The 25008-nt window shown below is 38.6% G+C and overlaps 3 protein-coding genes across 3 annotated transcripts; 1 reads left to right on the top strand and 2 right to left on the bottom strand.

Moving 5' to 3' along the window:
• Window positions 1-222: 222 nt before the first annotated feature.
• On the bottom strand, window positions 223-8808 carry LOC122011844 (glycerophosphocholine acyltransferase 1-like). Its single transcript, XM_042568241.1, has 8 exons — window positions 8596-8808; window positions 8315-8500; window positions 8158-8215; window positions 7954-8054; window positions 2395-2490; window positions 2229-2322; window positions 1132-1369; window positions 223-832 (listed from the first exon to the last, which is right to left on the bottom strand). Exons 1-8 carry the CDS (start codon window positions 8671-8673, stop codon window positions 475-477), a joined length of 1209 nt encoding a protein of 402 aa, XP_042424175.1. The 5' UTR covers window positions 8674-8808; the 3' UTR covers window positions 223-474.
• A 334-nt stretch (window positions 8809-9142) lies between these two features.
• Window positions 9143-19990, top strand: LOC122011843 (protein SYS1 homolog). Its single transcript, XM_042568240.1, has 3 exons — window positions 9143-9605; window positions 10305-10531; window positions 19592-19990. The coding sequence occupies exons 1-3, from the start codon at window positions 9259-9261 to the stop codon at window positions 19597-19599; spliced, it is 582 nt and encodes a 193-aa protein (XP_042424174.1). The 5' UTR covers window positions 9143-9258; the 3' UTR covers window positions 19600-19990.
• A 401-nt stretch (window positions 19991-20391) lies between these two features.
• LOC122011842 (protein PGR-like) lies at window positions 20392-24807 on the bottom strand. Its single transcript, XM_042568239.1, has 5 exons — window positions 24589-24807; window positions 24406-24519; window positions 22365-22587; window positions 21007-21258; window positions 20392-20803 (listed from the first exon to the last, which is right to left on the bottom strand). Exons 1-5 carry the CDS (start codon window positions 24729-24731, stop codon window positions 20672-20674), a joined length of 864 nt encoding a protein of 287 aa, XP_042424173.1. The 5' UTR covers window positions 24732-24807; the 3' UTR covers window positions 20392-20671.
• Window positions 24808-25008: the final 201 nt, after the last annotated feature.

The following is a 25008-nucleotide window of genomic DNA, read 5'->3' as shown; positions in this document are numbered from 1 at the left end:
AATGAGCAGAGGTTTTCAAGGCAACCTCACTGAGATCAACGTGGGAGTCATCTCCTGGAGCCGATAGAAATTCTCAGTTGTGTTGTATTCACCTGAATTCGCTTATATACCCTAAGCCTAACTTTCTCAACTAATTATTTTGCAAATGAAAGTATGAAACACTAAAATGATGAATGTTAGGGACATGTGCAATGCCAACTAGTAGTTTTATGTAACCGACAGTTAAACCAACAATAACACACCAGAATGGTTTGTACATTAGCAGGAAAATGTTACAATCTATTCAACAATTTTGATTCTCAGAATTTGAAAACCATTCCAAAGACAATCCCCCCAAGATTAGACCCAGATCTTCTAAGAACCAGAAAAGCCGGTTTCAAATTATGAAGACGAAAAAGCAATACCATAGCAAAAGCAACTCCATCCGCAACTTGTTGGCTGGAACCAGAGCAGCTTGTAATGGATGCTGTTGTTCTACGTCCCACTCGACTCGCAAGATTTTGAATGGTTATCTGGGAGATCTGGCAAAGGTTGGCCTACCTCCTGAACAACTGGTTTCATCTCCAACTTCTTCTTTTCTCTGAGGGCAGCTTGCCTGGGCATGACATCTAAAATGAAGCTGCCACCATTCCACACTGTGGCAGAGACCTTGAAGATTTGGAAAATCACATGCATCTTGTACGACATGAAGATTGGGACTGCAAGGGCCATAGTTGCCACTGTGAAGACAGCTTGCAACAAATTGTACATGATAGGCCGGTTCTGATCACCCAGCATTCCACTCAACTGCCACCAGATGTTATTTGCCTTCTGAGCCTTCTTAGAGAGTTCCCTGCATCATACATTCATGAGAGAAGACGTTATATGAGCTAAAATGACGACTTTTGGTATTGCTAATTTGACAAATTTAATCATCACTTAACAGCAGATAAGCGAATACAGAAACATTATCAATATTTTCATTTCATTTCATTTTTTTTCTTTCATTTGTAGTATTTTCAAGAAATTTAGGAGAAAGGAGGCGAATGGTCAATTTTTTTGGCAGTGCAAAATGTGGCAGGAAAACGTGTTAAGTGTCTAGTACAGGTCAATTGATGCGGCAGAAAAGGCTATCAAGAAAGAATATTGAACCTGTAAGATGTCATGACGTCAGGGTCACGCAAGAATCGTTGACGGCGTAGAACATCCACAATGAGGAAATACAGAATTTGCCACAGGGTATATGCAATCAAAGGAACAACAAATAACCACATCCACAGGTATGACTTATCTTCCACATATGGCCAAAATACCCTTGCTGCCCTCCCTTCTGGGTGCATGGCAGCAAAAGTTTCAGGGTTCCACCACCGGATAGTAAAGAAAACAATTCCTGAAAATTGAGTTCGTGATAGAAATACAATTATTAATGGAAGCTAGAGATGCCATAATTAAGTAAACAACCAAAGAGAATGGAAGGTTAGTCCAATTGTCAATGACAATTTCAACATTAAATCAAGATCAAACTTGTTGATGTATTCATTGATTAAAACTTGGTGTGAAATGGAAATAAAATATCATGTCATCCACATCCTCGTGGATAACACGGTCATTTTTGTTGCTTAATTAAGATAATTAGAAAGGTGCAGTAGAAATGTCAAATTAAACAAGCCATCATAAGTCATGATCATCTGCAGCATTTTCACCTAATAGCAACTCCAAAATGTATTGCGACATACCAATGCGTATAACTAAGCATGGATGCCCTTGATTTAAATCTTTTGTGCTTCTTTGCATCCATCACCATCATCTTACGCACATTCCTAAAATCTCCCCTCTTCAACAAATACACTTAGTTGTAACAAGAAGAATATAAAGTTCCAAACTAAACATTTTACCACAATATAATCCTTTCTGGAAGTTTCATTGTTCAACACATGACTTTATATAAGAAACAGCCACTACCAACCGAATAATTATTTTAATCAACAGTTAAAGTAAGACAAGATTCAAACACACTGCACAAGTCACCGAAACATGGTTAAGACAAGACAACATTTTTTTTTGTAGTCATGGAATGATTAAGAACTAGATTAGAGAAAGAATTGCATGACCATCAAATTAACATATCAAACCAAGTTCATCAAAACTCTGCCTAAGAGTGATTGGAAAATTACACTAGATGCAGAAGAGGAACACCTTTAGACTGAACATCACATGTGGTCTTTCTCTGTTACGAAGTAGTGACTCACCAGGTAAAAGATGTATGAGGACACTGACAAGTTTGTCAAGTGAACTAAACACCAGGCTATTACGCCAAACAATCAAAGCCCAAGCAAGGGGTCCCTACAGAAGGTTTGCATGTCAGCTAAGTGAGATTTAAGCACATTTTATAGGAGGAATTGTAGGCAGCCTTACTTCAGCAAATGAGAAGCAAACCATGAAAAGCTTTTCATTTTTTGGAAAGAACAGTAGCATTACTATGAAGATAGTGTTGGCATAGTAGCAGAAATCCTGTTATAAAAGGGGGAAAAACATGGCCATTAAGATACTGCACCTCAATAATGAGTTACTTGCACAATATTGTTATATGAAAAAAACAATGTTATATTATTTTTCTATAAAAAAAATAACATCAAAGAAAAAAGGAAAAAAAAAAGAGAGTAGAAATAACTCCTGGAAAAAAAATTTAATAGACAACAATTAATAGCAATAGAGAAGGAAATTACAGGATGGAACAACAATCTTGAGTGGGTAGTCGGTAAAAGGGCGCACAGTTTCAAGTTGATGTAGTAGATAGCATGCACAGGGAACATGCATTTCCTAGAAATTAACTTCTAACCCTTAGACAATGACCACAATGGAAACAGCATAACTTGCAGAACTTGCCATTGTATATATGCAGACGACTCCTAAGGTTCACATACATTGGAAACTGACATAAACAAAGGAATCACTTATTCACTATGATGAACTGTCATAATTTTCTGAAATTTAGTGTTCATCCACGAGTCTTCAGAAATTAATATCAATCATAATTAAGCCATTTATCTTGAGTTCAGTAGATGGTATCAACCAAATGACTAGTTTGAGGTTTTGAGCAATCAAACATAAAATCACTTTCATGTTTAAACAAGGATATATCATACATCTCTACCATCAAACCGATTCACTAAATATATTATTTATGAAATATTATTAGTGTTGGGGCAAACACGACTTCTTGAGGAACTACCTGCATATACATCTACATAATGTTGGTGATTTCTATAAAATGGAAAAGAATGAAAGGACTAAGAAGGAACTTCAACAGTTGTGTCTCTTCAGTTGTGTCCATGTATTGGTGTCTTTTGATGTTTGAATGAAAGGTTATGATCCAAAAGACATGTTTTTTCATAGACAATGTTTCAAACACTAAAAACACCACTTTGCACAAACAATCCATCATCCTTTTGATAAGGAAAATCTTTCCTCTCTCTTACTAACATTATTAAGGAATCCAATGTATCCTGAGAAACATTTGCTTAGTCCGAGTGCATCACTGTGGTGGGAGCAAATAGTTTCTCAAGGAAAGCGAGTGTAAGCGCCTTGGATTCGTTCTCTAATTTATTGAAGAATTTACGAAATTCCTTGACAGCGGCAGTTCCCCGACAAGAGCAGATTTGAAGAAGCAAAATTCTGCAAAAAACGACAATGACGACAAGTTTCCTGATCAAAGTAGTATCAACCCGATTTACCACCAACAATCTTATGAAACTACTTATGGCTTCTCAAGGAAATTTGCTTCGTAACTTTGTTGTGGATTTTGTCAAATTGGAAAAGTTCGACGGAGAAAACTTTCAGCATTGGCAAAAGAAATTGCATTTCCTACTCACTTTGCTAAATGTGGTATATGTTCTTATCACAGTGAAACTGGCAAAAAAAGAAAAAGAAACTAGCACAAACAGGGGCAAGACAAAAATGGGATCAAGACGATTACGTGTACAAAGGGAATATTTGCAATGCAATGACCAATGCTTTGTTTGGCCAATACTACAACAAGGAAATCGCAAAGGAAATATGGGACTCACTTGAAGCTAAGTATCAATCTAAAGATGCTACAAGTAAGAAATTGCTGGTTTCCAAATTTTTTCAATATCGCATGGTCGACATTATTGGGCAATTCCATGAAGTCATACACATGTATAATCAATTTGCACAACATGGAATGTGTATGGTTGAATCTATTGTTGTGTCTTTGGTGATCGACTAACTTCCTAATTCATGGAAAAATTATAAAAATAATCTCAAGCATAATAGGGAGGACTTGTCTCTAAAAGAATTGGCTAGTCGTCTTCGTATTGAAAAAGATTTTCATGCTAACAATTCGGAGGAATAGTCCTCTAAGGTGCTTGTGGTGGAGGAAGTCAAAGATTTGAAGAACAATAATAATGGTAACTCCTTTAAAAATAAAAAGAGGAAAGTTGATGACAATAAACATAACTCCAAGAACCAAAAGAGAAAAGGCAACTGCCATCATTGTGGTAAACCAAGGCACTACAAAAGAGAATGCCATATCCTAAGAAACAAAATCAGACGGGAAGGACCAAGTATGTGGCGATGATCATGGAGGCATGTTTGGTTGAGGATTGCCAAGATTGGTGGAATAGTATCGATGCTACAAAGCACATATGTATCAATCGAAACCAATTCTCTACCTATTCACTGGTAGAAGAAGAGATAATTATCTATATGGGAAGCCACTCTACGACAACCGTCAAAGGAATTGGTATTGTTAAATTGGAGTTCACTTCAGGGAAGACACTTATGTCGACTAATATGTATCATGTTCTTGAAGTTAAGAGGAACCTTATTTCTTAAGTGTGGCTTCAAAATTGTCATTAAATTTGATTTTGTAACCATCCTCAAAGGAGGTGTATTTGTTGGCAAAGGATTTGTGTATGATGGAATGTTCGAGATGCATATAAATAGAATTGATGTTTTTGTTTATATGGTTGACGCATTTAATTTTGGAATTTTCATCTAGGGCATGTTAATTCTAGAAAAATGCATGACATGAATATTCTGGTTTTAATACCAAAATGTAAGGATAATATGCTAGAAAAATGCAAAGTATGCTTGCAAAACAAAATAATTAAAACTCTATTTCCTAGTATAAAAAAAAACTAGTTCCATATTATACGTAATACATAGTGATGCATGTGATTTACATGTTATGCCTACTAGGGAAGGAAAATGTTAATTTGTTACCTTCATAGATGATTTTTCTAGATATTGTTATGTTTATTTAATGAGGACTAAGAATAAAGTATTGGATAAACTTAAAATTTATAAGGTTGAAATAGAAAATCTATGTAACTTTAAGATTAAATGTCTTAGAAGTGATAGAGGAGGTGAATATCACTTTCCTAAATATTATGAAGATATGGGCATTGTATTCTAAACATTTTTTGCATATACTCCCCAACAAAATGAAATGACAGAAAGGAAAAAATAGAACTCTTATTGAAATGGTGAATACTATGTTGAGTAATTCACAACTAAGGACTATTAGGGTGAAGCGATAATGACAGCATGTCACATTCTAAATCGTGTTCCTTCTAATGGAAACAAAACTATCCCATATGAATTATGAAAGAAACACAAACCTAATCTATCTTACAAGTTTGGGGATGTCGAGCTATTGTTGGACTTCCTGAACCAAAAGTGAGGAAGTTAGGAGAGAAGGACATTGAGTGCATCTTCTTGGGTTATTTGAGCATAGAAAGACAAAGGTTCCTTGTTATTGAACCTAATAATTCTATTTCTACCAATGCCATATTTGAATCGCGTGATGCTATATTTTATGAGAACAAATTTTCTACTCTACCTGAAGTTAGTGGGTGGATATTTAGAATTGGTGGAGTCATATCTTGGGGTTTCAAAAAGCAAACTTGTATTGCTAATTCCATAATGGCAGTCGAGTTTATAGCTCTTACTTTGTGTGTTAAGGAAGCAGAATAGTTGAGGAACCTATTAATGGAAGTTCCTTTGAGGCCGAAATCAATGCCTCCAGTTGCTATACATTGTGACAATGAGGTTACACTATCAAGGGCATATAACAATATTTATAATGGAAAGTCAAGGCATATTGGGTTGAGACATAGTTCGGTTAGACAATTGATATCTAAATATGTCATAATTATAGAATATGTGAAGTCAAGTCTTAACTTGGCTTACCCTTTGACAAAAGGCCTTGCAAGGGATCTAGTTTTGATAACGTTAAAGGAGATGTGACTAAAGCCAACTTACTAATCATCAATAGTAGAAACTCGACTCAACTTTGGATGATTTCCAAATCTCGGGTTTAATGAGTAAAGATACTATATGTATGGTTGAAGCACTTAGTTTGTCCCCAGGGAAGTGCTTGGTTCACGTAATGGAATGGTTAGGAAAAACTTCTAAGCGTTATGGAGTTATAAAAGGCAATCATTTGGAATACTTAGTTATGTGAGTATTCTTTATAACATCCACTTATATGAATATAGGAGATCATGTTGTTTCTATTGTGGTATGGCTAACTATATAAATATTCATGAAAAATTAGGGTAGTTAGACACAAGGCCAATCCATGTGTCACCCATATGAATTCTGAGGATAAGGAAAGTCTATGTGTGAAATCACTCCGGTTAATCGAATAAGGTTGTTGGTTCAAAGCTAGTCTACCGGTCACCTTGGTTAGCATTTGAGAGGTCTTCACTATGTAAAGGTTCAAATCCATTGGATACCTTTATTTATGCATAAGGCTTATCACTTGATAATTGAAAGTTTTCAAAAATTCATTTTTTTTGGAAATGGAGGAGGATTGTTGGTGATTTTCATAAAATGGGAAAGAATAGAAGGAATAAGGAACTTCTTGTGTCCCTTCATGTAGGTGTCTTTTGATGTTTGAATCAGAGCATCCACATCAGTTACCATTTTACCTTAAATTTTGGATAGGATAGCTAAAAAATCTTTGCATCAGCTACCCTATCTATTCCCTAAATTTTGCGTTTATGAACAACACTTCTCTAAATTTAGGGAATGGATTTCATTCCCTAAACATTATAGAGGAGAGAGAAAAAAAAGGGAAGCTGATACAGTGAAAAGTGGATATCCAAATTTAATAAAGTAATTTTTTTATCTTAAATTATACATTTTGGATAAGGAAGCTGATGTGGATGCTCTGAAAGGTTATAATCTAAAAGACATGTCCTTTCATAGACAATGTTTCAAACACTATAAAACACCACTTTGCACAAACAATCCATCATCCTTTTGATAACAAAACTCTTTCCTCTCCCAAAGTTACTTGCTTTTCAAAGTGTTGTTTGTATATTGTTATATTACAGTAATAATATACAAGCATTCAATTGTCGAGTTTGAATAAATCCAAGGTATTAGGGGCATGCACTTTAGAAACAACATTACTAAGGAATCCATTGTATCCTTGAGGAACATTTGCTTAGTTCGAGTGCATCCTCGTGGTGGGAGCAAATCGTTTCTTAAGGAAAGCGAGTGTATGTGCCTTGGATTCATTTTCTAATTTATTGAAGGTTTTAGAGCAAATTTTGAAGAAGCAAAATCCTACAAAAATAGACGGCACCAAGTTTTTTGATCGAAGTAGTATCAACCAGATTTACCGCCAACACATATTGCATAAGATGACCTCAATCCAATTGCTTGGCACCCATACCACATACGCTTTTACAAACTTATGCAACATTTCAACCCTCTTCAATGTTGAATGGTTATCAAAATGATCTTGTCATCCAAAACACAGAGGTTATTAGTATCCGCAGTACTTCTATTGGTCTATTTAAATAAAAGGTAAAGGAAGAAAGGCAGGAAAAGAACACGAACTACACACACAAAAAACAAAAACAAAACAAAAAATGGAGATCTATGCAAGGAAGAAAATTGACTAACGTTTCAAAGATTAAACATTCGGTTTCTCACCAGGAGGTAATAGTGCCATTTCTTGTACCGGTAGTATATCCACCGAAGAGGAACGAAGGTGACATAGAAAAAACAATACACGTAGGGTACATCTTGTGGCCCTGATTCAAATAGAAATTTGTATCTGAATTGTCAAACTATCGTCTGAAAAGCATAGATCTCAATAGACTTCCAATCCTTCATGCGAAATCGACAACTACTTACTAGCGCCCAGGATGTAACAAAAAGCGCCAAATCCAAGAACGCCCAAGAAATGAGTTACCTGGATGAGGAAACAACCAAAACAGGTTGGCGATTTCAAACATTGAGATTGGAAGCACGTCGAGAGCGACTCGAACAGGCAGCAAAATAATCAAAGCACCTTAAACAAAATCCGCTCGTGTTCTTCGGCTTGTTTGGCAATCTTTACGGCTTGCTTCGACAAAATCTCCTTCGTCTGAGCCGCTTGCTTCGACAGAATCTCCTTCGTCTGAGCCGCTTGCTTCGACAGAATCTCCTTCGTTTGAGCCGCTTGCTTCGACAGAATCTCCTTTGTCTGCACCACTCTCTAATCGACACCAACAGAACGGAATCGCGTCGATCAAACAAACACAACTCTGAACACGAAAACAAAATAAAAGAAATGAGAGGCGACATCGATACCTTTGAATGATCAGCGATGCGATGCCGCACCTTGCCGAGGGCATCCCCGTCCTCCAATCCCGCTTCCGCCTCCGCCATCCTCTAAACTTCTACAATTCGAATGATCAATAAATGCAAAAGGCGATGGTTCAATCGATCTCACCCGAGCTCTTGCTATCGCTCCCGTAGGGGAAAGTAAAACGCCGGAAAAAGCAGGCTTTCTCCTTACGGAACATTGTTATTTAGTTATTTTTGATCGACCCGTGAAAGACACGTAATACTATTCAAAGGACAGAACATAATCCATTCTGATCGTCGATCTTTAGAGTAGCTCATCTCGATCACTGCAATCTTGCCAGGTGGAAGTTAGGATTCGTGCAAATGCAATCTCCATACAATAGGGACCGGCTTAATGTTTTCCTGATGGACAGCCCTCGACTCCAATCAGAAGTAGGGTACGAAGAATTGTTGCTTTGAATGGCGTCCTTTTTTATTCGAACATCTATGACGGGCCCACTCCTTCTATCCAGTAATAAGGAAGGTAAAAAGGAGAGTACTCTTTCCCCTCTACTCAAAATCGCTTCTCCTGATTGCATCCGGCGGCCTCAGATCCCCGTGGCCTGTGCTTCATCTACGCCGTGTTCTTCGACTATTTGCACATCGATTCATGTCTCACTAGGGTTCATGCATGCTTTGATCCGTTTGGTCCTGTGTTTTTCCGCTTGTGCAATCTTGAAGTTTGGAGATTCAGATAGATATCTGAAGGTGGTCAAAAGGCTAGGTTCTGGAACAAGGAGGAGAGGAATCATGTTCTATGGGACGATCGTATGGGATCCTTGGCTCATTCTGGCGCAGATCGTCTGCCTCCAGTGCCTCTACTATCTCACCCTCGGGTTCTTCATGGTCCTTCTCGTGGGGACGCGAGTATCTCGGATGAGTCTCATGTATTTCTTCGATTTCTCGATGCTTGTGGCTTCCACCGTCACTGGGTGGTGTGCGATCGTTTCCTTCATGCTCAGCTCCCTTGCAGGGTAACAATATCGACTTTTTATTTATTTAGGTTGTTTCATTTGTTTCTGTTCCTCTTCTGGTCAAGCATCTCAATTTCCTACTTGTGTTTATTAATTTTTTCAGAAAATTGGCACAAAAGCAGTTGGTGTTTCATTATTTCTGTCAATTTCCATTTGTGTGCTTGATGCATAGCAAGAGAAGTTCAATTTTTTGTTTGTTGGAATTGTGCTTGCGATTATTCATTCAAATAGGCCAGATAGGAACCTTAGAAATTGAGTTACAGTTGATTTTTAACCTGCAATTGTTTTTTCTTTCCAGAGATATGGTGCTATATAGTTTCTTGTGTTTTCATCTACATGTTTTTGTTTTGAATTACCTGCATAGAGTATATAGCCATATAGCCATGTGTCCTAATTTGTGCATTTTCTAGTGGTATTTTAGATTGTGTTGTATGATCTATCAAAGTTTGTTGATTAAAAAAAAATAATAAGTTCATCAGCTTTATGAAAGCTTCTAAACTCCAAAAAAAGAACCCAGTTCATCAGCGTTACAAAAACTTCTTAACTAAAAAAAAGGACAAGTATTCAGCATGGTACGGTGTAAAACTAACTTAGATGTTCTTTTTGCAATTTGAGTACTGTTTGTTTTAGAATTAACTTGCTTGTTGAAAGATGTAGCAAAGTTACCCTTGATTTACCTTTATTATTTTCCTTGAGCAGGGCAGTTTTTTTGCTTTATTTGATAGAAAGAGCTAAAAAGTGCTTGGATTTCTCAGCTACTCTCTATATCATACATCTCTTTATATCCATCATTTATGGAGGTTGGCCATCATCTATTACCTGGTGGGTTGTTAATATCATTGGTTTAGCATTGATGTCTTTGCTTGGTGAATGGCTGTGTATTAGACGTGAGATGCAAGAAATTCCCATCACACGACTTCGTTCAAGTAAGCATTATTTTGCATGATCTTTTTTATTCAGTTATATTCCTATGTTTGTGGCACACACAATGAAATTGGCCTCCTTTTGCATTAGAAACTCTTCTTTCTGGATTCATTAGCTAGTGCTGCTGGTTATCAAGGATTTTTTCAGGGGAAAAAAAAGCAAATTATTAAGTGGTGGTTAAGACAGTATTTCAGTTCCCTCAATCATTTTTGGATCAACCTCAATCATCAGATCTAGATTAGATCATTTCACTCTGTTTTACTTGTATGGTGGAGATAGACGAAGAGTCTAAATATCATAGGTTTCACTTGTAGGATCGTTAAAAAACTTAACCTTTTTTCTACTTTATAAAATAAGTACATAGCGAAAAATAAAACAGAAATCGAAAAAAACCAAAAGCACACTAACTCAGTTGGTTACTTTGTTCGTAGCCTTCAGCGACTCTTACTGTAAGACTCAGGTCTCGCGAATCTATCGACGGGTAATCCAATATTCAGAACCGCCGGAAGATGAAATCAAGTACAATAAAAACAATAGGACAAGTGTAATAGCCTACACTTTCATTAATGCAGTAATTAAACAAATAATAATATTTTCGTTACCCAACACGTGAAGATTCTTGGATCGAGCTCGGTGTCAGACGACTTCTTTGTAGTAGTAGGGCGTAGCAGCATCGCAGGACAGCGAGAGGACGAAGTCGGAGCGGGAACTCGAAAAATTGCTTACAGAAGTCGTGAATGAGTTCTTTTGAAACCTTGGTTGAGTAGCCCTTTTAAAGAGGGTTGAAGGCGCCTTCAATACCAAGTTTCACCCCAACAAAATTGACTCTTATCGTCGACGAAGCCTTCTGCCTTATCCGATCGAAGGCTCCTTCAAGCCTCTCCAAGGCGCTTTCCATTGCCTAGCTTAAGGTGCATTTCTTCGCATGGAAGACACCTCGGGTACTGTTCATCCAAGGTATTTTATGCTCCTTTCGCCCTACAAATGTGTTAGTCCAACAAAACAAAGTATACTCTACAAAAGGAAGTTAACATAATAATCAAATAACAATATTAATTAGATACTGTCTATCCTAGACCAGGATCTAATCAAGGTCTCAGTTTAAGTTTTCAAAATAGACCTAAATTGGACTTACACCTAAAGTCCTAAATTGGACTTGTCCTCACTGGAACTATCTCCTCTAGTGCATACTTTTACTTACCTGCCAAACCTCTGGTCCTTCAGATCTGTTTGGACTTTCACTGGTCTTGCTTAGTATCTAATCAAGCTGATCTACTAAGACTTACCTACAATATTGAGTTAGCACAATAGATATAAAATAGTAAAAAAGAACAGTGTTTGCATTATTAATAATTCGTTAGTCTGGTCAACTGCGGTCACACGTGCTTGGAGTTTACTCCTCTAAGACTTTTCATTACCTAGGGTTATCTCCCCTAGGGTTGCCCAACTTCACTCACCAAGACTTTCATTGTTCGGCTTCACTCATCAGGACTTCCACCACCTAGCTTCACTCACTAGGGTCCGACTTTATTCACCAGGACTTTCACTACCTAGCTTCACTCACTAGGGTCTGACTTTATTCACCAGGACTTCCACTACTTAGTTTCACCGATTTTCCCGTGCCTGACTTCCAGTTAGGACTAGTTACTTAATAGACTTTTCACTTACCTATCCTTCGGTTAGGACTTACCCTTGTTAGTCATCTAGTCCTGACTAGACTTCTCTCTTCCAAACATCAAGTCCTATTTGGATCAACCATTGGTCAAACTGACCAGACTTAGGTACATTGTCAAACATCAAAATCTTAGAAGTCAATTGCACCAACATCACTTTATTGTTGGTGATCGGTGGCTAGCTAGAAGGGGGGTTAAATAAACATTGATCCCAAATTCGCTTTCTAACGAATTTGTTAGCACAGCTGAATACAAACACAAATATGAAAGCTAAAGACAAGAAGAAACAAGCAAACCATTATACGTCATTTAATGTGGTTCGGAGACAACTTGTTCCTACTCCACGATTGTCCGTAAGGTGGATGATCCTTATCGTTCGGTAGATTAGCCCCGGCAAACTTTGAATATCTCAAGTCTCCTTATAGGTGGAGAAACCTCACCACAACACCAACCAAGACCTCGTGAAACACAAAGAACACTTGAGAACTTGTTGACTACTAATTAGGGTAAACCACCACTAATTTCGTCATTTTGGCCAGCCATCCTAAGCTCCCTTATATTGAGCTTGGAAGAAACAACCTTGCTATTTTTACCGTTACTAGTCGACTGGTCCTTGCACCAGTTGATTGGTGTCTGGCCAACGATTCTTTACCAATTGATCCTTGCACCAGTCGATTGATCCTTGCCGTTCGGGCACAGAAACTCTTTGTGCTCTGTCTCAGTCGACTAGTCCCAGTACCAGTCGATTGGTAAAATCTTAAACATAGAGTTTCCCTTCTCGAGTACATCTCTCTCGCACTCGGACCCTCACGACTTACTGGACTCTTCTTCGCAACTTTGATCTTTTGCCTTCAAGCCTACTTCGTTTGTCTCTCGTCCCTCGAATGCATTCAAGCCCACGGCTCATCCCCAATGTCATCTTTCGCGTATCCCTTGAAGTTGCTTCCCTTGGCCCTTGGCCCTTGTCGCCTTGTTCACGGTTCCTTGGATGTTCCATCCTTCATCGGACCCGAAACGATCAAGCTGAGTTATATGTGTATCCTGTAAACCTGCACACTTATATACACATATCAAATACAAGGATGAACATAATTTAAATCTTTTGTCCAATATCAAAATACATGGTCACACAAATCATTAGAATTGCTCTAACATTTATAACTTAGGGAAATCTTTCTCTCTAAGAATCTTCCAATACCTAGTAGATCTCCATTGTGCTTGACATGTAGATTTTGTTGATCAATTCTGCCTGCTCTTCTGATTGAATGTCTTTGCATATGATGTGACTAGCCATTGCTGAGCGCAGTTATTCGTCAGTTAATCTTGCACCGGCTTCATTATTCAGCTTTCACTTTTTGCATGTCGACTTACGGCAACCCCTACCTCTTCCCTCCAGACTTGTTTTGCAGCTCCCTATCCTATTGCTCGATCTAATCCAGCCTGTCTTACCCAATTTTCCACATCATCTGTCAATTCCAGACATTTAAACTCTTTCCCATAAATTCTCGTAAAGACCTTTAATCTCTCATTCAGATCAGCTGCTGTGGATCCTTAGTTGGATTGACCAATCCAGAATGGGTCTGATGCACACCAATCATGGTTTGACTGGAACATATGGCTGTGTTGTTGCCCTTGCAAAGACTCTAAGTTGGCAAAAAATGACTCCAAGTGATCTTGCGTTTCAAAAAGAATGTCTACAATCGGGCCAGGGAAGAGTCCTGACAGTCTCTAGCGCAGATACTCTGACGCTCAAGTTAACAACTGATCGAATCGAAGACAATGAACAGTAGATGCATAATGTGGAGTATGCTTAGCGTTTGCGTGTGTGAGCGCACCTACACGTGTAAATAAAGACCCTCTTTTATAGTGCTACTATTTCCTCTATGCACAAATCTTGATGCATTGCCAAAAAAGGGCATATCATAATGATGCTATGACATCCTTCCCAAAATAAATCCATAATCTTTGCATTTTGTAGGGTAGAAACTAATATTGCAGAACTAGCATAGGGAATATTCCCTTGATTTTCTGACAGCTGTCGCACAAAATAACAAAGAAAAATGTTATGTTGGTGCAGCGGGACCGGCAAGAGGGAGGTGAATTGCCTGCACAATAAAAATACCCTCCTCGTTTCTTCCAACTCAAAAAATGTAATAATAATAAAGAAATAAACTAACAGAAATAAAGAGGAGATAGAGAATTTAACTTGGTTACAATATAGGGGATTGTTAATCCAAGGCGATGAAAAATCTCAGAAAGATCTTCTCTGAAGGCGGAGAAGCCTTTTACACACTGAAAGCTCTAAACTATTGCTAGGAATTGAATACTGAGTTAATTGATTAATTTCCTAGCTCCAGGGGTCTTTATATAGCTCCTGGAAATCTTATCCCGAGTGTTGAAGGCGCCTCCAAGAGGGTTGAGGGCGCCTCTAAGCAGTTTGACCGGATAAAGTTCTATCCGGTTGCAAATGGTCACGAAGATTGGGTCTGAGAGGCCTCCAATGCCTTTGAAGGCGCCTCGGACTGGTCTGAGGCTCCTTCAATGTTGAGGGCACCCTCAATCATATTGAGGGTGCCTTCAACCTGCATGGTATAAATACTGTCTTCAACTTGTATGGTATAAATAGCTTCCAGCTTCTCTTTTTCCTCTTCTTCCGAAGCTCTGATCGCTTGAGTGATTTCGGCCAATCGAAATAGGGCTCATTCGAATCCAATTTCCGGCCTTCTCCTCGAGCAGACTTCCGACCCGGCTTCTCGTCCCTCGAACGCCGCGTACGTTTTTCTCGTCTACCAGTGTACTCTTCCGCAGTTCTTTCATCCTTCGGACGCACCGAGCCCGTCGGCTCCCTTCCCGTGTCGTCCTTCTCGCTAGCTGCGTCTTTCACTCGACTTCCTGCGCTTCTAAGTTCCTGCACACTTAGACATAGGGAAAGCCTCTCCAAGGCGTTTTCCATCGCCCAGCTTAAGGCGCCTTTCTTCGCATGGAAGACACCTCGGGTATTGTTCATCCAAGGCATTTTATGCTCCTTTTGCCCTATAAAATGTGTTAGTCCAACAAAACAAAGTATACCCTACAAAAGGAAGTTAACATAATAATCAAATAGCAGTATTAATTAGATCCTGTCTATCCTAGACCAGGATCTAGTTAAGGTCTCAGTTTAGATTTTCAAAATGGACCTAAATTGGACTTATACCTAAAGTCCTAAATTGGACTTGTCCTCACTGGAACTATCTCTTCCAGTGCTTACCTTCACTTACCTACCAAACATCTGGTCCTTCAGACTTGTTTGGACTTTCACTAGTCTTGCTTAGTATATGATCAAGCTGATCTACTAAGACTTACCTACAACATTGAGTTAACACAATAGATATAAAATAGTAAAAAAAAAACAGTGTTTGCATTATTAATAATTCGCTAGTTTGGTCGACTGCGGTTATACATGCTTGGAGTTTACTCCTCCAGGACTTTTCATTACCTAGGGTTACCTCCCTTGGGGTTGCCCAGCTTCACTCATTAAGACTTTCATTGCCTGGTTTCACTCACCAAGACTTCCACTACCTAGCTTCACTCACTAGGGCCCGACTTCATTCACCAGGACTTCCACTGCCTAGCTTCACTCACTAGGGCTTGGCTTCACTCACCAGGACTTCAACTACCTAGTTTCACTCACTAAGGCTCGGCTTCACTTACCAAGACTTCTCCTTGCCTAATTTCCAGTTAGGACTAGTCACTTAATAGACTTCTCATCTACCTATCCTTCAGTTAGGACTTACCCTTGCTAGTCATCTAGTCTTGACTAGATTTCTCTCTTCCAAACATCAAGTCCTATTTGGATAAACCCTTGGCCACTGACCAGACTTAGGTACATTATCAAACATCGAAATCTTAGAAGTCGATTGGACCAACATCACTTTATTGTTGGTGATCGGTGGCTGGCTAAAAGGGGGGTTGAATAGACAAGAAGAAACAAGCAAACCACTATACGTCGTTTAACGTGGTTCGGAGATAATTTGCTCCTACTCCACTACTGTCCGTAAGGTGGACGATTCCTATCCGTCGGTGGATTTGCTCTCGGCAAACTCCGGCTATCTTAAGTCTCCTTATAGGTGGAGAAATCTCACCACAACACCAACCAAAACCTCTTGGAACACAAAGAACACTTGAAAACTTGTTAACTACTAATTAGGGTAAACCACCATTAATTTCATCATTTTGGCCAGCCATCCCAAGCTCCCTTATATAGAGTTTAGAAGTAATAGCCTTGTTGTTTTTACCATTACCAGTTGACTGGTCCTTACACCAGTCGGTTGGTGCCTAGCCAACGGCTCTTTACCAATCAACTGGTCCTTGCACCAGTCAACTGATTCCTGTCGTTCGGGTACAGAAACTCTTTGTGCTCTGTCTCAGTCAACTGGTCCAGTACCAGTCGACTGGTAAAACCCTAAACATATGGTTTTCCTTCTCGAGTACATCTCTCTCGCACTCGTACCCTCACGACTCACTGGACTCTTCTTCGCAGCTTTGATCTTTTGTCTTCAAGTCCACTTCGTTTGGCTCTCGTCCCTCGTATGCATTCAAGCCTGTGGCTCATCCCCAATGTCATCCTTCACGTATCCCTCGAAGTTGCTTCTCTCGGCCTTTGTCCTTGTTGCCTTGTCCACGGTCTTTCGGATGCTCCATCCTTTATCGGATCCGAAGTGATCAAGTTGAGTCATATGTGTATCATGCAAACTTGCACACTCATATACACATCAAATACAAGGGTGAACTTAACTTAAATTTTTTGCCTAAACATCAAAATATATGGTCGCACATACCATTATGATTGTTCCAACATTTATAACTCGGGGGAATCTTTTTCTGTAAGAATCTTCGAATACCTAGTAGATCTCCATTGTGCTTGACATGTAGATTTTGTTGATCATTTCTGTCTGCTCACCTGATTGAATGTCTTTGCATATGATGTGACTAGCCATTGCTGAGCGCAGTTATTCATCAGTTAATCTTGCACGGGCTTCATTATTCAGCTTTCACTGTTTGCGTGCCGACTTACGGCAACCCCTACCTCTTCCCTCCAGACTTGTCTTGCAGCTCCCTATCCTATTGCTCGATCTAATCCAGCCTGTCTTACCCAATTTTCCACATCATCTGTCAATTCCAGACATTTAAACTCTTTCCCATAAATTCTTGTAAAGACCTTTAATCTCTCATTCAGATCAGCTGCTGTGGATCCTTAGTTGGATTGACCAATCCAGAATGGGTCTGATTCACACCAATCTTGGTTTGACTGGAACAGATGGCTGTGTTGTTGCCCTTGCAAAGACTCTGAGTTGGCAAAAAATGACTCCAATTGATCTTGCGTGTCAAAAAGAATGTCAACAACCGGGTCAGAGAAGAGTCCTGGCACAGTCCCTGGCGCAGACACTCCGACGCTCAAGTTAGCGACTGATCGAATCAAAGACAATGAACAGTAGATGCGTAATGCGGAGTATGCTTAGCGTTCGCGTGTGTGAGCATTCCTGCGCGTGTAAATGAAAACCCCCTTTATAGTGTTACTATTTCCTCTATGCACGAATCTTGATGCATTGCCAAAAAAGGACATATCATAATGATGCTCTGACATCTTTTCCAAAATAAACCCACAATCTTTGCATTTTGTAGGGTAGAAACTTCTATTGCAGAACTGGCATAGGGAATATTCCCTTGATTCTCTGACAGCTGTCGCACAAAACAACAAAGTGGAATGTTAGGCCGTTAGGTGGAGGGGCCCTTAATATGCTTAGCTGGCGAACCGACTGAGTCCCTTATGTAGTCTGATTGGATGTTGCTTGCAGGAGCAGCCAGGTCGGATTTAAGAAATGATGTCCGGGATTCGGTCTTCACTTGGCCTCTCTGCTCGAACAAAGAGTCTGGTCTGGTCGAGTAATGTGTCTAGTGCGTCAGAAAACTTAGTGTGGACACCTAACTTAGCTCTGAGTAACGCTGATACAACTCAAGGTTTCATCGACTCTTGAGGAACTAGGAATTCGATCGGACCAATGGTTCAGTCAGCCAGACCAATCGGAAATCGTGCTAGCCCTGAGTGTTGACCCCTCGATTTTGATTGTCACACTAGCCGATTTTCTTGACTTCGCCCCAACCCCAGAGGCCCCACCTTATGTAAGTACCCCGAGTTAGTTTTGATGTGATCAATCAGGTTAAGTTAGGTCCTGTGTAGTTGATCCTTGTGTCTAAGTGTACAGGAACTTAGGAATATAAGAAGTTGAGCGGAAGACGCGGCTAGCCAGAAGGATGGCACGGGAAGGGAGTCGATAGGTTCAATGCATCCGAAGTACGAGATGCTGTGGAAGAGTATACCGGTGGACGAGAAGTCGGGGTGGAAGGCTGCTCGAGGAGAAGGTCAAAGTTGGGCTTGGGTGAGCTCAACTCTAATTGACCGGAATATCATCCACGTGAAGAGATCAGCTAAGAAGATGATCTGCCTCATGGAAGGCGTCTTCTATGGATTGAAAGGCGCCTTTGATGAACAGTACCGAATGCGCTTGAAGGCGCCTTCTCTAACCGTTAGCCGAAGATAAAACTTTATCTTCGGCAGATAGAGTTTTCCACTTGAAGGCGCCTACCCTATTGAAGACGCCTTCTACCCTCTTATAAGATTTTTCAAGAGTTATAAAAAGGTCCCTGGAGTTAGGAAATATTCAACAACTAAACTACAAATCTTGTATTTAATTTCTTAGTATTTTCTGAGCTTAAAAAGAGTGTAAGAGGCTTCTCTGCCTTCAACAAAAGAGATTGACTAGTGGAGCTTTCTTTATTGCCTTGAATTAATAACCATTTAGGTTGTAACCAAATAAATTGCTTTGTCTCTTTTTATTAATTGTTCAATTTTATTATTTTATTTATTTTAGTTGTGCTAGTCTAATTAAATCAAAAGAACGAGAAAGGGTTATTATTTTTCTTTGTAGGCAATTCACCCCCTCTTGTCGGTTGCAGTGGACCAACACCTTATTCGCCACTTCACTGTGCATTAATCATATTAAGCTGATTGTGTTTTGTCACTCGAATCCTAGAAGCCTCTGAATTTGTATTTTTTAGATGATTAGTTAAATTCACCATGTTTGTTTCTAATTGTGTGGTAGATCACAAGCGATACACCATCGATGACGCCAATCTAAATTCTGGTTCTTCGCACTCATAACACAAATATCACTGGATCTTAGTGTGCCTAACTTAAAAAAAGACTCAAAAATAAGTTTTGCTTGGGTTTGAAGTATGCTTTTACAATTCAAAAGGAGGATGTAGCCCTGAGCCAAAGTTAATGTTTTTAATAGTTTTATTATTCTTATATGTTGTTTATTAGTTGACATTTGCAAGATTTGTTTTGCACAGATGTTTGATGGCTTCTAGGAGCTGCAACATCCCAACATTAGATCATGCTAATGGCTTACTTGGGCGCAGTTGTTATTCTTTTTCTGTACGTGTCAATTAATTTGTTGAGGAGCTTAAAAGTGTTATTTCAAATCTAGAAAGACATTTGCAGTTGGAGATATTGATATTGTAGTCTAGTCCCACAGGAATGGCATCTCTCAAGGGCCTGTATATACCACGTTAGTTCTTTGTATTGCTGAACTTTTTGTTTGTTTGGAACCAATTCTGAAAGTAAAACAAGTCTTCCATGATAGAAATGAGTTTTTAGGAGTTCAAATTTCAAATTTTGTTTGGGGAACACAAATGTGCTAAATTACTTATGTTCTGTGTAATTGTTGATGAATAAGCTATCATTACATCTATGTAAAAAGGATTGCAAACTATGCGACTTGTTGCTAATCCATATATGAGTTTCTATTTATGCAGATGTCCGATTACAATTGGCCACGATCTATTCACCTCCTTTGACCCGTCATCTTGATCCTACACGTGTGATCTATATGATAAGAAGTGCTAAACATTTCATTTAGGAAGAATTCTAAAATTTTAACTAGGTAAATATATACTGAATTCACAAATTTTCTCTACTAATTCGGGCCCAATCTCGCCCCTTCCATTTGATGGAACATATAAGTATTTTATTTTTATTTTACAAACCATAAAGGGTGAAATATAATATTTTAAATTATATAATAAGCATGTAAGCTAAGATAATACAATAAAAGAATATTACCTATGTTATAATACACTTGAGGACCACATTCAGTACCGCATCAAGGTTCCATCAAACTTCATTCGGGAAAAGAACATTTGTTTGCAAATTAACAGCAGCTAAAAACAGAAGAACAATGCAACAAAGAAGCTTTGAAAGGTACATTTGAGGCTTGAAGGACAGAAAAAGAAGGCACATTTGCCAACAAAGTGGCAAAGGTGTTTTCAGCTAATAAAATGTGTTAATCCAGAATAGCAGGCGAGGCTGGATCAAAAGTTGCTTATGGTTACATGAGCCACAAATTTACAGCATCAAGGCCTCCAGCAAAATCAGAAAATATACAGACACGCCGCGGAAGTAAGGATGGTGGTCAGCAATACTGATACCACATTTACAGCATTGTTGTCCAACAAGCTCATTCCTGATATCTTGATCACAGTCGGTGTTCTATTACTCACCACCTTACATGGTGAAAAGGAAGAGTCTCATATATGTGAGAAAAATGATTTTTTAGTAGATGAATTTGCCAGAAAATCTTCATATTTAATCTACCTAATACGCTGGTTGAACCAGATTTTTTTACTGATTCTACTAGAAAATCATGACCTACACTGCTCGTCGGTTTCGAATTTGAAAACACTAATGTTGGTAGAGATTTGCATACCTTTTTCCTTACAGTGCAGTAGCCACTAAACTGAAGAGTTGCACCTAACAATGAATCGATCAGGCTACCACCCAACCCTGCAATAGTAGCAATTGGAATTAGTAACAACTGCTTCCAGACTGCATCTGTAGAGCAGTCAGCTGCTGCAAGTGACCCGGTGATGACAGAAGTAAGCCCAATAACAAAACCAGCAGCTGCCGCTGCTATAAGTCCCTCTATGCTGACAGCACCGTTTGTACCTTTTCGAACCGTCTGACAATTTTAAAAGAAAAGGGTGGTCAAAGTTTTAAGAGCATAGTATCAAAGAACACATCTATATGAAAGATGTATAATTATCAAGGGACAATAGGTTACATGGTGAGTAGAGCAAGCCAGAATCACTCTACTGTCATTTCATGCCAATATCTGATAATACAAAATGATTCTCTGGTGGAAATACAAAATGACTTTAAGTAGTCAGATTCTTTTGGCTATTAGAGTATAAAGTTAAAATTAGATAAACTTTCTAAAGAAACATATTTATTTGACAAACTGGTCAATGGATGCCAATGCTTGTGTCATGGCTTGTCATTTTTCTGCAATTCATGTCATCAGTCTAATAGGAAACGAAAACTGCATCCACAATCAACTAACTAAAACTACACCCTCAGTTGGATAGGAAGGTTTGAAGAATTGTTTCAAAAGTTAAATTAATTTGCTACCAATCATCAAAGAACAATTTTAAAATCGCCTAAAGATACAAGTTCATGTTTCTAGATTCATAAGGCATGAATATGAGAACTAGGAAAAAAAAAATAATCCCGTACAGAAACAGGCACCCTGTATGATGTCTAGCAAAATAATAGCCTCAACCCTCATTTTATTTTTAGCCATTGATCACAGAAAAAGAATACCTCAAGTTATCCTTGCCATAAAAGTTTGTTGATCAAGTCAATTCAGGCCTACATGTGGGTCTCCTATGGCTTCATGTTGACATTTTTTAAAAAATGACAGTCTATGACAAAGAAATTGATCTTATTGTTGAGAAGGAACATAAATAATTCTAGTTTGATTTGTCGAATGTAATATTTTGCAAAAACAAACCCCACAGAAAAAAAAAGATAACTATCCATTAAAAAAATCCAGACCTAGTAAAGCCTTGCAAGAAAAAAAAAACTAAATCAAGCCAAATAGATTAAACCTGGATGAATACAAGAAAATATGACTTAAAAGCATGAATTGGATATTTTGATTTCCTGTAAACTGCAGTTTAGTTCAGACTACGCTACAACTAACAAAGTAATAGTCAGTTAAAACACTCTATTCCGTATTCATCACATTCTGAGCAAACTTTAATACAATATCAAACTAGCATCTACCTTGAATGTAGTGATTAGTCTGGGTTGCGCATTGCTAAGTAATCCAATTTCAGATGACCAAGTGTCTCCATTGCAGCAGGCATAATGTCCAATAATGCCACCAATAAGACCAGTGAAAAGCTTTGACCTTTTTGTGTCCAAGCATGTATCTTGTCCCCCAATCACGGTTACAAATACAACTACTAAAATAGTTGCAAGTCCACTATTAGACAATACTTGTATCCTGTTAAAATTCTGACCTTTATCACCCAGCCATATGAAGCAGGAAATAATCTTTCACTCAAACAAAACACACATTATGATAGTGAGTTGGAATTTTTTTTTTCCAATTTTTAATTTCACTATGTGGACATTTGTACAAGCTCATCAATTGTATGAACTAGGTAAGTTTGACAGAACCATTCTGATATTAGGAATTTGTTGCAACATGTATCATTCATCAACGAGTACAGATTTATCACACATATTATCATACTTGAGAATAATAATTGACATACAAAGAAGAATTTTGCAGCGCGATTAATAATTAAGCTGGTATATTGTAATATAAGATAGGAACACCAGTGTGATTATTGTAAACAAGACTCCACAGTTGTCGAGCATATTCCATAGAATTGAGAAAACAAAAAGAAACTTGAATAATTGGCTTGACCACAAGGTTATTGACTAATTTAGTCCAAAGTTAAGGAAAATTCGAAGTCCAGCATTAGCAGAGTGACAAATGTTTTGGACTATTGGTACCAGATAAAGTAAATTGCATATAACTTAGATAAAGCCTTCCTACAAATATATCACAATGCAAATTCAAGCTCCTCAATTCCATCATGGTCAAAATATATTACAAATTACCAATTAATGAAAACCAACCTTAATTCAATATTCTATAGACATTATATAGCAAGGCCATGGCTTGATGCATGATACCCATACCTTTGTTTAGGTTGAGCTAAAAGTTGGTTTCAATTATCTGTTAATTTTAATACTTAATTCAGAAGGACCATTTTTGAAAGTAAAGAAGCAAAAAAAGAAAAAGCATGAAGGACCAATTTTATTCACCCTTATACTCAAGTTGGAAGTGGCATACACGGACTTTCAATCTATTGCCCTGGAGCACCTGCTCATCTATCTACAAAGTTCTATGCATGGGAATCCAATTAATTCTTCAAACTCTTGTTGAAGCCCATCAATGTGCTTTTCTTAAGGGATGTAGTACTGCTGACTGTTTCATTTGTGATGCTGAAGTAGTAAATCAATGCAAGAACAAAGAAGAGATGATTATTTAAAAATGGACTATGAAAAAACTTTTCGCAAGGTTAAGTGGGGGGACCTTCCGCAAGTCCTTTTGTTGCGGAGTTTCTCTAGGCTCTAGATATCTTTGATCATGCAGATTCTCTCTTCAGCTAATGGTGCAATAGTGGTAAATAATCAATAGGCAATGGTTTAGGTGTGTGAAGTGGGTAAGTAAGCTGACTTCGTTTCACCTTATTTATTCATTTTGCTGATGCATTTCACAGGATCTTGACTAGAGGATAACAGGTTGGGTCAAGTGTTGCACGTCCAATTCACAAATGTCACACTTCTTTTCTTGAGGGAAATAGTTGGAAATATTTTCTTGGCTGATGGTGCATAACAAGCTAAATATAAAGCAAGCAAGGGAATGCTGGAGGTCGATTCAATTTGTACGAGTGCAAATTTCTCAAAATAAATACCCTTATTTTTTGCAAAGTGGCCTAGCGAGGACCGGTTAGGGACACCCACTCTCATGCTTCTGTTTTACTTGGAGAGAATGCATGGCTTTATGAGGTAGAACCACTACCAAAAGATTACTCATGGATCTTGAACACTCGTGTTCCTGTTGACTTGGAAGATTAAAAATAGAAAATTCGTAAAACGTCTAATTGGGCGACATAAAAGCTGAAGATTCTTGATAGAAGAAATTTAATTATTTAGTTCAACCACAATCTGAACAGCTACTCCTAACACTTCTAAATTAATCACATTAGATGACCAAGTACGAAAGAGGGGGAAACAGAAACATAACCAATTTCGCTGTCCTCCTTGCTTGAAATCCTCATCTATCTTTCGCTTCTTTTCCTCGCCCATCTTGGTGAGCTTCGAGGACGTGAAGAAGAACACGAGCAGGAGCGCGCCGAATCTGGAAACTAAACCGCTTAAACCTCAAAGAAACTAAAACCAGTTCGCAAGAAACGGGGGAGGTACGAACCTGTATCCGGCCGCGATGTGGATCGCCATCACCAGGAACCCAGCGATCGCCCCGGACAGATCGAGCGACCTATGGCGAAAAGCTCTTGTCGAGATCGCCAGCGAGAGGGCCACTGCCACCGCGGTGCGGACTCTTCCCTCCATGATCTCGCTGCCGTCCTTCTCCTCGGAGATACGAGAGGGATAGCGATCGCAGGACCTTGGAAGAGTGAGAGACGAAATATATAGGCAGCTGTAGAAGAGAAAGGAGGGACTGGATTGGACTCGAGCTACACCAAATATATTATATTTATTATATTATATTATACCAATATATTATATTATATTAATAAATATAGTAATAATATTAACAATTTGCACGCGAAATCTTTAACCGCAAGGAGCAAATTATAAAAGGCACTCGCCTAAAACAATTCTTATT

This window comes from Zingiber officinale, chromosome 8A, assembly GCF_018446385.1.
Source record: "Zingiber officinale cultivar Zhangliang chromosome 8A, Zo_v1.1, whole genome shotgun sequence".
NCBI lineage: Eukaryota > Viridiplantae > Streptophyta > Magnoliopsida > Zingiberales > Zingiberaceae > Zingiber > Zingiber officinale.
This window is presented reverse-complemented; position numbering and strand designations above follow the sequence as displayed.